The 18,345-nt window shown below is 43.6% G+C and overlaps 1 protein-coding gene across 1 annotated transcript in view; it reads right to left on the reverse strand.

Annotated features, from left to right (window-relative positions):
• The window catches only part of LOC119415813 (1-phosphatidylinositol 4,5-bisphosphate phosphodiesterase zeta-1-like), a 39,393-nt gene extending 22,555 nt beyond the window's left edge, over nt 1-16,838 (reverse strand). The window contains exons 1-7 of the mRNA XM_037682986.1: nt 16,649-16,838; nt 14,783-14,791; nt 7,082-7,274; nt 3,092-3,236; nt 2,711-2,863; nt 728-922; nt 380-566 (exon numbers count right to left, since the gene is read on the reverse strand). Coding sequence (XP_037538914.1) covers nt 380-566; nt 728-922; nt 2,711-2,863; nt 3,092-3,236; nt 7,082-7,274; nt 14,783-14,791; nt 16,649-16,838 — 1,072 coding nt within the window. The remainder of the gene's footprint in view (nt 1-379; nt 567-727; nt 923-2,710; nt 2,864-3,091; nt 3,237-7,081; nt 7,275-14,782; nt 14,792-16,648) is intronic.
• Nucleotides 16,839-18,345: the final 1,507 nt, after the last annotated feature.

Here is an 18,345-nt window from a genome sequence, read left to right on the forward strand (position 1 = left end):
CGCAGACCGGAATTATTCTGAACGATCACGATTATAGAGGTTACACAGGGCGTGATTGAATTACAAGATTTCTGTTGCTCTAATATAATTTCATTTTTCCTGGTTTCAACCGTCAACCTGCTCAGATATTTAACTGCTTGCCTGAAACATGTCAGTCTTTCTCAGCAGGAGAACATTTCTTGACTGGTTCTCTGGTGTTGCTCCTTCATGTGAACCTGTGTGAGCTCTTTTCACTCTCAGCAGCAAAGCACATTCCGAGCCTGGGCTGTCGTCTCCCTGACAAATGACCGCCCCATGTTCCACACATCTTACTCCATATCCGTTTTAGAAAGTTTACAGCGCTAAGTGTAATATTGGGCTCATCAGTGAGACGTTGGACATTCAGCATTACAAGACGATAAATCGTCTCCTCTGTGATGTATTAGCTCTGTACCTGAGGTTTTCACCAGCTTGCGAGCCTTCTTCTCTGCGATGGATGTGTTCTCGTAGCAGTTTTGATTGTCCTTGGAGTGACTGAAGCTGATGAACTTGACAGACTCCGTGTATATTACCAGGTTGGATAAAGCCTCAGCCACCACTCTCTTCTACTCATAATGTTGGGTCAGAGAAGACACCGAAAACAGTAGAGATTAAAAGAAAATCAGACATTTTAATCATTCTGTCTTCATTTAAAACTGCATTTAAGCCTGTTTTAATAATATGTTTGTATCGATTTGACTGAAAACACCTGACTTACTTTCTTGTTTAACCCTGCCTTTCTGGAAGACCAGAACCTAGCTTTGGTCTGATGATTCTCCTCCTCATCTTCCTCTTCCTCCTCATCCTCACACTCATCTGCACTCTCCTCGGCCTCTGCTGCATCCTCTGTCTTAATCTGAGGCTTTAGCTTTTTGTTCTTGATAAGGATCTTATGCTTCAGGTCCTGGCGTTTCCACACAAACAGTATGATTCCACATGTTCAGATGTGCTCAAGCAGCCTCGTCATTTCATTTATGTTGCACTTTTAAAACCCTCAGTAAAAATATGTCACATGCTAAAACTCAGCACTGCTTTCACACAAGTCATTCCAGCATTGATTTGTAAAAAGGTGCCTTTTAAAAAAATGTACAAAGTAATATTTGCATATGTGGATGCATGTAGCAGTCAGAAAAAGAAAATAAAGGAGAACAGCATGTGCATCAAATCATCCAGTCATTGCTGCTGAGAACAGTTCACTGAGTGAACTTGCTGTGTACTGCTGGATTATCTTTGTAAATAAGCAGATGTGCTTAGAGCTGTGGTTCAACTCATTTGAAGTGGGATTTTGTGGAAAGGTTATTAACAACGAATATCTTACCTGTTGTAGGTAACTTTCAGTTTGAAGAAATATGCTGCGCTTGAAATCTTCACTCACTCTTAGACTACATTCACACTGCAGGACTTAATGTTCATTTCCAATTTTCTGCGCAGCACAGGCATCACAATATTTGTGAAGGGGACGTTTCCCACTCACATTTAAAAATTATTTGTTTGAAAATTTTTTTTTGAAAAAATAAACATTTCTGACAGCAATTTAAAAGCAGATGGAAAACGTGTTTTGGAAAACTTCTAGAAATTGTTTTAAAGTGGCAGGGATCCATACTGCCCCCCCTCAGACTACCTGTCACTGATGCCGTCAGAATCACCCTCTTTTTTTTTTTTACCAGTTCAGGTCTTTCAAAAATCAATGCACAACAAAGATATTAACTGTTTACACTCTCTCCACAAAACCCCACTTTAAAAAATCTGAACTATCATTTTTTTGAAAATAAGGAAAACTGGAGGCAGTTTTATGGTGAAATGCACAACAGGACCAGCATATAGTCATAACAGTCAGATAACACGTGACAAGCAGCTCGCTCGAGGCCAAAAAGTATAAAAAGGTCAACACATTTGCAGTTTGTGTGGCTGGTACACATAATCACGCAGCAGTTTTTGACAGAAGAGCAATTTTTTATATTTCACAAGTTTTTAACAATGTTTTGCTTCAATCTGAGCAAAAAAACAAAATGATTTAGCTCAGATTGTTGATCTGGATGACAGTTTAAAAAAATGTGTACATTAATAAGTATGTCTGAACATCAATCTAGTTTAATAAATTGTTTTAAAACATTATTAATTCAAACTCTAAAGTTGGAATTTGCTTGCACACAGCAGGAGTTTGTGGTAAAAGTGAATGTTTAAGGCTGGATCTACCATGGAAGTCTCTTCTTTTCTCAACACGAGATGAAAAACAGTCATGGATTATATGCCCTGTGAAGAGACCGTGTTTTATTCTCTGAAAAATTTAAAAGCTGCTGAATTCAAATGTGGAAAAGAGATTCAGCACACACTCGTTTCCTCCTCGTCACATTGGCCTAACCATGAGCTTGTTCCAGAAACAAGGTTTCTAAATGATCGGCTTGTGCGGCTCATCGTGGTGAAAGTGACGGACATGTCTCATAATTATCATCGCATCAGATCTGTTTTTAAAAAAGGCTTTTAAACATCCATTCATCTCTGGGTGCTGGTGAGGGCGGGAAGAACGAGAAGCCTCAGGACGACTAACGAGGCCCTCGGTGACGACTAAAACATCTCGTTTTTTATTTCCTGTTTGGCTCTACTAACATTTATTTATGCTACCTTCATATTTAAATTCTTCTGCTCATTTTCAAATTCTCATGTCCACCCTCTCATGTCTTCTGAGTCTTACGTTTGGGCTTGGCAGGTCTCCGCTGGTGACATGGTCTAAGGGAGATGTCAACAGCTTGTCCCCCAATATGGAGACAAGGTGCCGGGCCATGACCTCCTGCTGCTCCTTGCTGCAGTGGTTCTCCAAAGACAGGAGCAGTGGATAAGCAGACACCTGTAAGGACATAATCCCATCAGGGAAAAATGCAACAATTACCATCAACCAGGATGTAAATCTCTCTGTGAAGGTTTAAAACTTCACAAACCGCTCAGGAAAAGGTCTGCGAACATTTAGCAGGAGACATCAGAGGTTACTAATTGCATCTCCTCCAGAGGTCCTAACAGATGCAGGCGTGTGTTAGACACAGGAGGCGCTGCTTGTGAGATAAAATACATGACAAACCTGGAAGGCGTGTTGAGCCACGGTGGCGACGACATCCTTAAAAAGGATCTTGGTGGTGAGGGTGTAGCCATGGTAAACTACCGGCTCCATGCCTGGACCATCCCAGCAGTCGATCTCCAGACAGCGGCAGCCTTTGCTCAGAGCGCTGGCTCACACACACATGCACACAAACAGAGACACGTGCACACGATGAGCTGTGCAAGTCTGCTAGAAGAGGAGTGGTGAGCTCTGTCCTACGTGCACTGCCACCATATGTTTTGTTATTTATAACACCACCATGGAATATTAATGCGTTTCTGTGTTTTATTCAAAGCAGCTTCCGTCTCAAGTTGAACAATAAAGATGTCTCTCACTTATCAACTTCAATCATTTTAGCAAATCTGGTGAAAACTTTTCGTCATACATTTTATAGAAAAAAATATTCACTTTCTTATTTTCTATAAATTGTATGAACTTTAATGACATGACACATGACTGGATGTCCAGTTGAGCCTATTTACAGTCACTGATTTAAATAAAAATAAAAAATAAAACACTGAAACAAACATCTAATTAAACAAATAAAGCAGTAACTTGTAAATTTAAAGATGAAATTATCTGCCATTAATTGCACTTTTTTAGAGATTGAACTAATTTTAAAATGGCAACAATTCATTTTGGTCTTGACCTCACTCAGATTAACTCAGATTATGTTGAATTAGTTCAGAATTAAACCCTATTTGTTCAAAGTGAGGTTGTTTAGAGAGTTATGTACAGCAGATAAGATATTAATTGTTCATTACTTTTGCACTGTACAGAACTATCCCTTGAGTACATTAATGAAAGCTTCATTTATCGTCCTACTTCCTGTTTTATGTTGGAGATCTCTGCATCTGGTTTGACCTCTGCCCTTTCACTGCCTTCACTGTTTCCTCCTGTGTTTCATCAGCCCCTGTTTGTGTAAATAATCCCACCTTCTTACTTCCATTGTTCTTCTGCCTGTTTTTCCTCTCTATTGTATTTGGGTATTTTGTGCTAGTTGAACCTGTTTTGCATGCGTGCGTGGGATTTTCTGTTGTTTCTGTGTTAGCCGCCCTGGTTCTGTGCTGCACGGCTTTTAGTCTTTCGTTGGGTGGAACAGTTGTTTTCTGGGAAAGGTTCCTACAAAGTGAAATGGACTAGAAGTGTCTGGATATCAGCCTTCATCTGAGGAGCTTGAGTTCCCTAAAATGCTGGAGCAAATTGCTTCAGTGCTTCCTTTATTACTTCTATCCTTTGTAGAAGGAAAGGAGATTATGCAATTTAATCTAATTCTTAGTAGCAGCATATTTCAAATCACTACTTATTAATCAGAATTAATTTAAATACATATGAAGTCCAGATTGGAAATATAAACCACGTGTTTCAATCATGAAGGTGACAGCCCTCCTTCATGGGGCTTATTTTCTTTATATTCTATTTATTAATGCCTTTAATGAAGACAAAAATGATGTTATGTTGTATTGAAAACATCCTCTAAAACACAGAGTAAGAATGTATTCATCAAATTACTAAATGCTTTTTAAATATAGTTTTTAAAGAAGTATAGTGTGAGAGCTGCAAACTCACTTCGCACCTTATAATCTCATAACTGCCCGTCTTTCTGCAGCCAATCATATAATTGGCTTAAGGTCCATGTGTGCATTTGTGTATGTTTGTTTTTCTTTAAGCAACACATTTTATTGAAAAGTTGACACATTTGAATTAAACTCTCACAAAGTAATCGTCAGGTGCACACCTACAGCACATTGGCATGCAGGTCACCAGAAAAACATTCCTCCTGTTATAGCCTTGTTGTCTTACAATGTGTATATATATATATATATATATATATATATATATATATATATATACATATCGTGAAGAAAATAATTTGAAGAACCTGCGACTTTGCAAGTTCTCCCACTTAGAAATCATGGAGGGGTCTGAATTTTTCATGTTAGGTGCATGTCCACTGTGAGAGACATAATCTAAAAAGTAAAAAAAATCCAGAAATCACAATGTTTGATTTTTTTTATAATTTATTTGTGTGTTACTGCTGCAAATAAGTATTTGAACACCTGTGAAAATCAATGTTAATATTTGGTACAGTAGTCTTCGTTTGCAGTGACAGAGGTCAAATGTTTCCCGTAGTGTTTCACCAGGTTTACTGCAGCAGAGATTTTAGTTCATTCCTTCACACAGATCTTCTCTAGATCAGCCAGGTTTCTGGGCTGTCGCTGAGAAACACAGAGTTTGAGCTCCCTCCAAAGATTTTCTAGAGGGTTTAGGTCTGGAGACTGGCTAGGCCACTCCAGAACCTTGATATGCTTCTTACGGAGCCACTCCTTGGTTCTCCTGGCTGTGAGCTTCAGGTCATTGTCCTGTTGGAAGACCCAGCCTCGACCCATCTTCAATGCTCTCACTGAGGTGAGTGGAATTAAGACCAAAAAGTTCTATTTTGGTCTCATCTGACCACATAACTTTCTCCCATGACTCCTGTGGCTCATCCAAATGTTCATGGGCAAACTTAAGACGTGCCTGGACGTGTGCTGATTTAATCAGGGGAACCTTCGTGCCATGCATGATTTTAAACCATGACGTCTTAGTGTATTACCCACAGTAACCATGGAAACAGTGGTGCCAGCTCTCTTCAGGTCATTGACCAGTTCCCCCGTGTAGTTCTGGGCTGATTCCTCATCTTTCTTAGGATCATTGATATGCCATGAGGTGAGATCTTGCATGGAGCCCCAGTCCGAGGGAGATAAACAGTCATGTTTAGCTTCTTCCATTTTCTAATAATTGCTCCAACAGTTGATGTTTTTTCACCAAGCTGCTTGGCAATTGCCCCGTAGTCTTTCCAGCCTTGTGGAGGTCTACAATTTTGTCTCTGGTGTCTTTGGACAGCTCTTTGGTCTTAGCCATGTTAGTAGTTGGAGTCTTACTGATTGAGTGGGGTGGACCGGTGTCTTTATGCAGCTACCAACCTCAAACAGGTGCTTCTAATTTAGAATAATAAGTGGAGTGGAGGTGGACGTTATAGAGGAGGACTAACAGGTCTTTGAGGGCCAGAACTGTTGCTGATTGGCAGGTGTTCAAATACTTATTTGTAGCAGTAACAGACAAATAAATTATTTTTAAAAATCATACATTGTGATTTCCGGATTTTTATTTTTTAGATTATGTCTCTCACAGTGGACATGCACCTAAGATAAAAAATTCAGACCCCTCCATGATTTCTAAGTGGGAGAACGTGCAAAGTCGCAGGGTGTTCAAATACTTATTTTCCTCACTGTATATAATTGATTGGCATCATTGCATTATTTAAAGTTTGACTTAAAAATATTTTAAAGAAAAATCTGCTTAAAATTTAACAGCAAAATTATTTTAAAACAGTCAGGGTAGAATTTTTATGTACAGTAAAATCAATGGATAATAAAACAGTTAGTAAACCTCTGCATGATAAACCTCTAACTTAAAGACTTTTATAAAACCTAATTCGTCTTTTAGAAATGAACGCGTTTTGTTTTAGTCGAGCTTCCAGTGAGCCTGCTCTTGTTTTGTTGCCGTTCTCAGACCAGAGCCAACGTCCAGGCAGGCGGACTGGAGCGCTCCTCTCCACCAGTTCACCAGAGTTTTCAGCACGTTCAGTAGATCCATAAATACTAGACTTCTGCTGCCATCAGCTCCTTTTCTAATCACTTCCTTTGTCCCACAAAGGCACCGCAGCAGATTTGCTGTCTGCCTCAGCACACGAGTGGGTCAGTGAAATGAGAAGGACGGGATTCAGTTTCCAAATCACCAGCATGTAGGTCTGGAGGGGGCTAGTCTTACAGTAGATTTCAGCTTATTCGCTCGCCGTGTTTCTAACCTGTCAGGATTTTTAGGAACTGGGAGCTCTTAAATTACAGCTCAGCCGTGCTGCTGACCACAGCTACAAAGCAAAACTGTCACATTTGCCCTGGAAAACCCTCCAAACTGCACTACTCTTACCAAATGTAGGCATCGAGGTGGCTCTTCCCTGTCAGCTGATCTCCAGTCAGGTAGGTGTTGTGAGACGAGGAGATGAAGTAGCTGGAGAGAGGCTGGTCCATGTCCTGGTACACAGACGTGTGGTGCTGGTTGAACACGCAGCAGTCTTTGGACTCCATGTATCTGAGGAACCCTTCAAACGTCATGGCTCTGGCTGGAGGAAGACGGAGAGGATGAGGAGGAACATTTCGTCAGTGATACAGAGAAGCACAGCAGCCAACTCCAGCAGCAGATAAAATGTCCCTGTTGTTGCAACATATAAAAATCATGTTGATCTAGTGTTCGTCTGTTCAGTCCAATGCTTTATTCACAATTATTTTAAATATGTAGGCTGTTTTCAGCTGATATAAGTGTCTGAAATGTTTATAAAATCTTTGAATTTGAATCAAACTAATGAAATGTGCAGTTTTCTATTCAGATTTTATATTTCAAGGATAAAAAAAGGACTGGTCTTTTGAACAAACTGGAGCTATGATTTGAAACCCTGGAAATCTGCTTTCTGTCATTTGTCAGCCAGACGAGCTGGAACTGGGCCATCGCTAACAACAGTTTCTCCTGCGGGCGTTTTCCTGCTGAGACAAGTTAACTGTTCCTGTAGCAAAGGTTAATTTAATTGACCTGAAGATTTACATCTCGTGCAGCTGCTTAGGTGAAATACAGGAACTGTCTGATTTTTGTTTGATTCAGACGCTGACACTCGGAGCTTTGCATTTTGTCCAAAGAATTAAGCAACAATTTACAAATCTCTCCGTGAATGAATGACGAAACAAAAACTTAAAAATGAAACCAGAACGTTGGAATGTACCTTAATATCAAACTGGTCTGGGTTGCCTGGAGAAGTGTAATATTTAAAAATAAACATGGTTTTACAATTAAAGGCCAGGCGGTCCTTGAAGGAGTAAATTTCATGGCCTTCTTCCATACACAAGATTAAAAGATGTTTTGATAAGAAATGACGATGTTGTGGACATTTTGGTCACACTTTAAGAAAATATGCTTTGTGCAATCTCGTGCAATATTCTGTGAAATTCTGCCAGAGTGTGTGTTGTGAATGACTCTCGGCTGATTCCACCGAACATTAGATAAATATCTTTTGAATGACTGATTTTAATTTATTGCCATTTTTGTATGCTTGGTAAAACCAATTGGCTGTGGCAGCCATCTTGGATTGGTTTGACTCCAAATGTTGGTTGTGGAACCAGTGATCACTTTCTGAGCGCTTCACTAAAATCCAGCCGACGGCGTGTTGCTAACAGACAGGTTGACACCAGTAGTTTACAGCAAAGCATTAAGTAAATATGTTGTACAATGTGGAGAGCTCAAAGTGTTTGTTGTGATGGACCTTAACTACCAACACACCAAATCTGGTTCTAGAATTGCGCCGCTCAAGGTGGCTGCATGTTGGAGCAGCTCTGTTACTTTCATTCTGAGATTTTGCTTTTGGAAAATTTAATTCTTCTTTTTCTGGATGTAAATCACATTTTTTGGATGATTGTTTCCTCTGGTATCGGATGCTGTGCAGCTGGAAGGATTTTTACTGAAACTTTTTTAGTTTGGGACATTTGTTATGATGCGTAACCATGGCAACAAGGCAATTTCTACAACCAACAGCAGCTGATTAACATCTCAAAAGCTCAAGTAATATCTCAACTACAGCCCTAAATTTCAAATGAGTTGAAAAGAATGTTCTGTGGAAGCATTCTCATCTACCTGCCAGCTGTGCTCGAGTGCCTGACCACTGAGATCCTGGAACTAGCAGGAAACACGGCTCATGACAGCGGAAGGACAGGATCGTCCATCAGCACCTACAGTTGGCTGTCCGCAGCGATGAGGAGCTCAACAAGCTGCTGGGAGGAGTGGCCATTGCCCTGGAAGGACTTCTGCCCAACATTCAGGTGATCCTGAAGCCCAGGAGGCCAACCAAGTGCAAGTAAACGGATCAACATCTGTGGCCAGTTTTTTCAGATCTGCTATAAGACGGACCATCACAAGAGATCCTTCCCGCCCACAACCATCAACATCTAGAACAACTCTTTTATGAAACAAGGAAAATGAGCTACAACAACATTTAATTTTCCTCTGAGATTAATAAAGTATTTTTGAATTGAATTGAATTGAATCTGATCTCAGTATATATAAAGCTGTTGAGCTGAGCTCTAGGCCCCGCCCCCCTCTGGCTAAATGTAGGTGTGGTGTCTCCCCAGAAGGCAGCAGACTGCTCCAGGTGGAGATGATTTGATGATCAGAGGAGTTCAGGTGTTCACTCACTGGGCAGCAAGAAGCAATGTCAAGAAGTGCTGGGAGAATTTCAACTTGGGAGAAGATCTGCAGGACTAAGGCTTGATTCAAGAACAACAAGAGGAAGAGGTGAGCTGTCATTGTGTGAATGTTTATCAAGTATTCATTCTATTGTGATCCATTTATCTTCCGTATGTTTTTCAGCATCTTTCTCCATCCACAATTTCTGTGCTATTTCAACAAATCATAAATCAAAATGTTCAGATTGTTCAGGAGAAGGGAGCTATCAGAATCAGAATAAACTTTATTGGCATTGCACCGAGATACAATGCAAACATGTACGTACAGTCGTCCGAAAGATGGGCGGAGTGCACAAAGCTGTAACTATAGAAAGTGCTGCCTTTTCTTATTCAGAATAATATTTTGCTTAGATGAGAAAAGGAAAGAAAACACGAGGAGAGACAGTATAAAAAAAATTGTAATTATAAAAAAAAATTGGTCACGCCATGTCCTAAACACGATTTGAGGCATCAAAAAAAAACTACCACAGCATCCATCCATCCATCCATCCATTTTCTTCAGCTTATCCGGGGTTGGGTCGCGGGGGTAGCAGCCTAAGTAGGGAGGCCCAGACTTCCCTCTCCCCAGCCACTTGGTCCAGCTCCTCCGGGGGAATCCCGAGGCGTTCCCAGGCCAGCCGAGAAACATAGTCCCTCCAGCGTGTCCTGGGTCTTCCTCTGGGCCTCCTCCCGGTGGGACGTGTCCGGAACACCTCACCAGGGAGGCGTCCAGGAGGCATCCTAAACAGATGTCCAAGCCACCTCAACTGGCTCCTCTTGACGTCGAGAAACAGGGGCTCTACTCTGAGTCTCTCCAGGAGGATTGAGCTTCTCACCATATCTCTAATCTTCTGTTGGAATCAGTCTCCCCACCATCACAGACATCTACACCTCCAGATGCAGGAAGAGGGCCACCTGCATCATGAAGGACCCCACCCACCCAGCACACACACTTTTTGTCCCACTCCCCTCAGGAAGGAGGTTAAGGAGCATTAAGTGTAGAACCACTAGTCTGAGGAACAGCTTCTACCCTGAGGCTGTTAGACTCATGAATCTCTAACTAGAATAATCACTGTGAAAAACCATATCATGTTGCTGCTGATCTGTTTCATGTTGCTGCTGATCTGTTTCAATGTTGATGTGTTCATGCGTGCACATCTGCTCACAGACTCATGTTCATGTTTGTGCTGATGTTCAATGTTTTATGTTATGAGTGCTTAGTGTATATTTAGTTGATGTTTTTCTTAGTTCATATCTTAGATGTCATTACTGTTTTTCTTATACATTTTATTGTTGGATGTAACTGGGACCCTGCGTACATAATTTCGCTCCACCACATGTACCACATGAGGTGCGAATGACAATAAAGAAACTCTGACTCTGACTCTGACTCTAAGGGAGAGACCAGACACCCTGCGGGGAAAACTTATTTCAGCTGCATGTATCCGAGATCTCGTTCTTTCGGTCACAACACAAAGCTCATGACCATAGATGAGGGTGGGAACGTAGATCGATCGGTAAATTGAGAGCTTCACCTTTTGACTCAGCTCTCTCTTCACCACGACAGACCTGTACAGTGCCCGCTTCACTGCAGATGCTGCACCTATCCACCTATCGATCTCACATTCCATTTTTCCCTCATTCGTGAACAAGACCCCAAGATACTTGAACTCCTCCACTTGGGGCAGAACGTCCTTGCTGACCCAGAGAGGGTCACTCCACCCTTTTCTGGCTCAAGACCATAGCCTCGGATTTGGAGGAACTGATCTTCATCCCGGCCGTGTCACACTCAGCTGCGAACCGCTCCAGCGAAAGCTGTAGATCACGATCTGATGAAGCCAATAGGACCACGTCATCTGCAAAAAGCAGAGAAGCAATCCTAAGGCCACCAAAATGGATCCCCTCAACACGTTGGCTTCGCCTAGAAATTCTGTCCATGAAAGTTATGAACAGAATCGGTGACAAAGGGCAACCTTGGCGGACTCCAACTCTCACTGGGAACAAGCCCGATTTACTTCCGGCAATGCAGACCAGGCTCTGACACCGGTCGTACAGGGACCTAACAACCCGTATCAAAGGGCCCGATACCTCATACTCCCAGAGTACCCCCCACAGGGTTCCCCGAGGGATGCGGTCGAACGCCTTCTCCAAGTCCACAAAGCGCATGTAGACCGGTTGGGCAAACTCCCACGCACCCTTAAGGACCCTGCTGAGAGTGTACAGCTGGTCCAGTGTTCCCCAACCAGGACAAAAACCGCACTGCTCCTCCTGAATCCAAGGTTCGACTATCCGACAGACCCTCCTCTCCAGAACCCCCGAATAGACCTTACCAGGGAGGCTTAAGAGCGTGATCCCCCTGTAGTTGGAACACACTCTATGGCCCCCCTTTTTGAATAGGGGGACCACCACCCCGGTCTGTCAATCCAGGGGAACTTCCCCTGATGTCCACGCAATATTGCAGAGTCGCGTAAGCCAACACAACCCTACAACATCCAGAGCCTTAAGGGACTCTGGGTGAATCTCATCCACCCCTGGGGCCCTGCCGCCGAGGAGCTTTTTAACCACCTTGGTGACCTCAGCACCAGAGATTGAAGGGCCCGACCCAGAGTCCCCAGGCTCTGCTTCCTCAGTGGAAGACGTGCCAGTGGGATTGAGGAGGTCTTCAAAGTATTCTGCCCACCAACCCACGACATCCCGAGTTGAGGTCAGCAGTGCACCACTCCCACTATAAACAGTGTTGGTGGCGTACTGCTTTCTCCCCCTGAGATGCCAGATGGTGGACCAGAATCGCCTTGAAGCCATGCGTAATTCATTCTCCATGGCCTCTCCAAACTCCTCCCATACCCGAGTTTTTGCCTCAGCGTCCACCCGAGCCACATGTCGCTTGGACTGCCGGTACCCATCAGCTGCTTCAGGGGTCCCACAGACCAAAAAGGCCCGATAGGACTCCTTCTTCAGCCTGACAGCATCCCTCACCGACGGTGTCCACCACCGGGTTCGAGGGTTGACGCCGCAACAGGCACCGACAACCTTGCAGCCACTGCTCCGGTAAACCACCTCGACAATAGAGGCACGGAATATGGCCCACTCGGACTCAAGGTCCCCCACCTCCCCCGGAACATGTTCGAAGTTCTCCCGGAGATGGGAGTTAAAACTCCATCTCACAGGAGACTCTGCCAGACGTTCCCAGCAAACCCTCACAACATGTTTGGGTCTGCCAGGTCTGACCGGCATCTTCCCCCACCATAGGAGCCAACTCACCACCAGGTAGTGATCAGTGGACAGCTCTGCCCCTCTCTTCACCCGAGTGTCCAAGGCATGTGGCTGCAGATCAGATGAGACGATGACAAAGTCGATCATCGAACTGCAGCCTAGGGTGTCCTGGTGCCAAGAGTACATATGGACACCCTTATGCTTGAACATGGTGTTCGTTATTGACAATCCATGACGAGCACAGAAGTCCAACAACAGAACACCACTCGGGTTCAGATTGGGGGGGGGGGGCGTTCCTCCCAACCACACCCCTCCAGGTCTCACTGTCATTGCCCGTGTGAGCATTGAAGTCCCCCAGCAGAACAAGGGAGTCCCCAGGAGGTGCACTTTCCAGTACCCCCTCCAAGGACTCCAAAAAGGATGGATAATCTGAACTGCCGTTTGGTGCATAAGCAAAAACGACAGTCAGAACACGTCCCCCAACACATAGGCGGAGGGAGGCCACCCTCACATTCACTGGGGTGAACCCCAACACACAGGCACCAAGTTGGGGGGCAATAAGTATGCCCACTCCTGCTCGGCACCTCTCACCAGGGGCAACTCCAGAGTGGAAGAGTGTCCAGCCCCTCTCAAGGAAACTGGTTCCAGAGCCAGAGCCATGCGTAGAGGTGAGTCCGACTATTTCTAGCCGGAACCTCTCAACCTCACACACCAGCTCAGGCTCCTTCCCCACCAGTGAGGCAACATTCCACATCCCAATAGCCAGCTTCTGTAGCCGAGGATCAGACTGCCAGGGTCCTCGCCCTCGGCCACCACCCATCCCACATTGCACCCGACCCCTTTGGCCCCTCCCACAGGTGGTGAGCCCATGAGAAGGGGGACCCACGTCTCCTTTTCGGGCTGTGCCCAGCTGAGCTCCATGGGTAAAAGCCCGGCCACCAGGCGCTCACCCGTGGGCCCCACCTCCATGCCTGGCTCCAGAGTGGGGCCCCGGTGACCCACGTCCAGGCGAGGGAACATCAAGTCCATTTATTTTACTCTTCATAGGGGTCTTTGGTCTGCACTTTGTCTGGTCCCTCACCTAGGACCTGTCTGCCTTGAGTGACCCTACTAGGGGCGTGAAGCCCCTGACAGCATAGCTCCTAGGAACATTGGGACACTCAAAAACCTCCACCATGGTAAGGTGGCAGCCCAGGGAGGGGCCTACCACAGCAAAGCAACATAAACAGATGTTATACATGTACATATAGGCCAGTGAAGACATTTAATTTTTAAGGGAAAGTCATAGTATAGTCCAGAGCCCCCCCCCCCCCCCTCTCAGCCATTGTCCAGATAAGAGGTGACATTCACCATCAGCTCAGTTGAGCTTCTGTCACATGTCCACGGCCTTGGGGAAGGGAGTAGTGAGGAGACAGACAAAGCATCTTTGTAGTTTTCAAAACATTCCAGGAGGAGTTGAAATAAGTCCGGTGTCAAGGCCACAGTTTGGGTCAGGCAGAACTCATGAATTGTTGTTTCTGCCTTTTTAAAGTCTCGCTGGTATATATTCCTCTGATGGAACTCCAAAATAGCCGAATTGATCCTTAACGCCAAAGTTGAGCTCACAGCTTCTCCAAGATTATTTCCCCTTCATGTGTACTGCTATAGAGTCCGCAGTCCTGATAACAGCTGCTCCAGCTCCCTGCTGCAGCTCCATAAATTCAGTCTGAGCGCTGTCGAGATTCGACACATCCACACGAACTTATAGACAATCCAGAATTCACCAGCCAAACAGCAAAATAACCAGTTGTCATCAGGAATCCAATTTGTTTCCGTCGAGGTAAGAGGGTCCTCCTTATGCCCTGACTCCTGTCAGGAGAAGTTGATCAATTTTGTTGAGAGATCAGCTGATCCTTCGAATTAAGAGGTATGCAGAAAAAAAGAGGCTTTTTAAGGGTTCATAGGACAAAAGGGTGCAGCAGGGAAGCGGGTGGGGGGGGACTGGGAGATGCGTCTGGTTCCACCGGAGGACAGAGAGAAAAAAAAAGACTTTTGGTATTGGTGCAACTTCCCTTTTTGAAATATTTAGCCTTTTTTGCCTCTTTTTTTTACCCTTATAGAAAATTAACATAGCTCATTTTACATCCTTCAAATCTTTAAATCTGTTTACAACCTTTTACTGCTCCTTTCACATTTTGTTCTGGTTCAGCTTCCATGTAGAAATTTAATTAGTTTGTTTGTTTTTTCAGCTACTTTTAACTAATTTCAGCTGTTTTTCCAGCCGTTTTTGTGCTCCTTTCAGATTCTTTCTAACTAGAAACATTATTGTGCTTCTTCTAACTTCTTTCTGCTAATTTCAGCTTGTTCTGCTCCTTTCAGTTTATTTCTGCAATTTTCAGCTTTTTCTGCTATTTCATCTATTTACCGTAATTTCCATACTATTGAGCGCACCTGAATATAAGCCGCACCCACTAAATTTAAAAATAGTAATTTTGTACATATATAGGCCGCGCTTGTCTATAAGCTGCAGGTGTTCACGTTGTCACATGATATATTTACACAGAAAGATTTTAAATTAAATACATAAAAGTAACATACACGATGCGTATCGTAATTTTTTTTTTCTGAACAGTGCCAGTAGCACGACTGGTTAAAAGAAGTCGCCTACCAGGAAGTCATTGAAGGCTATCTTCACCTTCCTCCTGCACAAGAATGTGCTGTCCATCACAGAGCTGCCTGCATCCCAGAGAGCTCAGTGTTATTTTAAATGCACGATTCACACTTATTTCAAGTGGTTGAGGCTGCAAATACTTTGTTTTGCCTCCAGAAAAGGAGAAAGTTTCCCCCCTCCCTAGGGGAACAACTGGGGTGGGGGGGGGTATTGGCCTCCCTCCCTGTTTCATTGGTTCACTGTGACTTGTTAGGTAATTTCATTGGTCAGTTGAGGAGCATTAAGTGTAGAACCACTAGACTGAGGAACAGCTTCTACCCTGAAGCTGTTAAGACTCATGTATCCCCACTCACACAGATTCATGTTCGTGCTGCTGTTCAGCGTATTGTTTTGCACTATTATTGTTTAGATTATATCTTAGATCCTTATTTACCGTTTCTTTTTAGAATTTATATTTATGCTATGCTTGGGTGTAACTGGGACCCTGTGCACACTTTCTTTCCACCTCATGCACCACATGTGATGCAAACTACAATAAAACCTACTGGAACTTTGAAAATGAACCCCTTGACAAAAGCTGACTGTCGTAGCAATTTTTGTCTTTCCAGTGCTCATTTGGTTGTGGCAGCCATCTTGAGTTGAGCTGATTCCTAATGTTAATAAGTTAGCTGTAGATCTAATGACATGCACATGTATTAATGCATGCACACTTGCACACAGACGCAAAAACATCACCCTTTTGCCTTTGGTGGCGAGCAATAATTGTTAGTAACATGACCGCACCTAAAGAGCACATTAGTAAACATGGGCATTTTTTAATGATCAATTAGGTAAATAAAATATAATTCTGTAGAGAACTCAAACATCCATTAGAAACTTATGGACATCTTGTCCTCCAGGATTTTCATTTTTATTGAATGCTTTAAAAAAATCAGTAAGACATTAAACTATGTTCTGGGTGTTTTATAACAGCACTGCTGGCTAATGTCGAACACCTGCAAGCTAGAGAAAAATGTGAAGCATTATGAAAAAAAATTCAATAAATAAAAACGCAGAAAGCGGCTAAAATTATACCCATTACACAAAAAAATGATGTAACAGCAGTAAACATGCTCCAACTTTTATTTGTGCTGCTGGCATCATAAATTAGAACGTATATTTCCAAGAAGGGGAAAAACTCTGTGGTGCTCGTTATTCTGTTTTCACCACAGATGTTCTGTCTTTACACAGCTCTCTGCTTTTTTATTTTTGGTGGGGTGAAAAGAAATAATGGGCCTCTATGCAAAAATAAAAATAATAAACAAAATCTGACAATCTTCAGTCATTTTTTATCCTTAATGATGTTCAACAAGCTGCCCCTTCACTCACCCGCCTCTTCGATCTCGTATCTGTCAATCAGACTCTGTGCCGTCTCTTCGTCTGCGGTGTGCTCCTTTTGCTCCTTGTGGAGGAACATCAGGAGGGCAGGTGCAGACAGCGTGGTGCAGCCTGCAGTGTAGCTCTGGTACAGCCGCTGGATCTCAGCCCTCCTGGAGGTGGGCGCATTGCTTTTCTTCATCTCCCTTTCTGCACACAACTAAAAACAGCTAAACAATCCTTTGTTGATGATGCAGCAAAGATGTGAAACCTCATGCTCTTCATTCTCCCACTAGAATATCCACGGCTGCGTGGGTTAAAAGAGAAGAGTGTCAAGTTTAACCTCATTTGAGGTTTAATGCTTCAGATTAAATTTCATGCTGTCATCTTGATGTTGGATATTTCAAAGGCACGACAGATGACTTTGCTAAAAATATACAAGAAACGGAACAGAAATGTCAACAATGACACACGTCTCCATGTTTACCGGAGCTCCCGGTTAAAATAATACTGTTATAAAGCTACATAAGAGAGAATAATAGAAAAGTTGGGGTTTGCCTGAACAGACGGAGTCAGAGGGACTAACTTTCTTCTGTTGGTGTCTCTGCTCCGCTTGTCAGGAAGACACAAGTCCCTCTGCACCTTTCACATCTCTGTTCTACAGCCCTTCAAAGTTCAGACGTCAGTGTCCCAGTGGACCAGCGGCTCGTCTAAACTCATCTGCTGCCATGGAGTGTGAGCGTTAAAAAAATAACAGATCTGTGCCACTTGTACTGTTTGCTGCTGCAGCAATTTGATTCTTTCGCCCCTTTTATTCGTTTTCCACACAAACGACTGTTGCAGCCAGTTCCCACAGCGTCGCGTCTTAAAGTTTGCAGATGTCTCTGTCATCCTGTCCCTTCCTTCTCAGCGGTGATGACACAGACCTCGGGCCTGTGGTCGGGGACTTCACTGAATGGTATGAGTCTTTCTTTTTAAAGTTAAATGTTTCTAAGACAAAGGAGTTGGTCATTGATTAAAAAAAAAACAACTCTTCAGTTGCCACTCCTGTGGTTGTCAACAATGAAACTGTTGGTGCATCAATATAAACATCTGGGAACTGTTCTTGATGACTTTTGACCCCATGTGAACTCATTCTGTAAGAAGGTCCACCAGAGAATTTTATTTTATTTAATCTGAAGCTCTGTGGTTTTAATGATTCTACTTTTATGAGAACGTTTTATTGACTCTCTTAATTTTTACCTTCATCTGTTGGTTTGAACTTATAACATACAAAAACAGGAACATACTCTTGGAGGTTGTCATGATGTGCAGCAGAGCAGCTGGCATAGCCCTACAGAACCTCACTGACCTACAGAACCTCACTGACCTACAGAACCTCACTGACCTACAGAACCTCACTGCCCTACAGAACCTCACTGACCTACAGAACCTCACTGACCTACAGAACCTCACTGACCTATAGAACCTCACTGACCTACAGAACCTCACTGACCTACAGAACCTCACTGACCTACAGAACCTCACTGACCTACAGAACCTCACTGCCCTACAGAGCCTCACTGACCTACAGAACCTCACTGACCTACAGAAACTGATTGACCTACAGAACCTCACTGCCCTACAGAACCTCACTGACCTACAGAACCTCACTGACCTACAGAACCTCACTGCCCTACAGAACCTCACTGCCCTACAGAACCTCACTG

The sequence above is a fragment of the Nematolebias whitei genome, chromosome 10, assembly GCF_014905685.2.
Source record: "Nematolebias whitei isolate Nwh7 chromosome 10, NemWhi1, whole genome shotgun sequence".
NCBI lineage: Eukaryota > Metazoa > Chordata > Actinopteri > Cyprinodontiformes > Rivulidae > Nematolebias > Nematolebias whitei.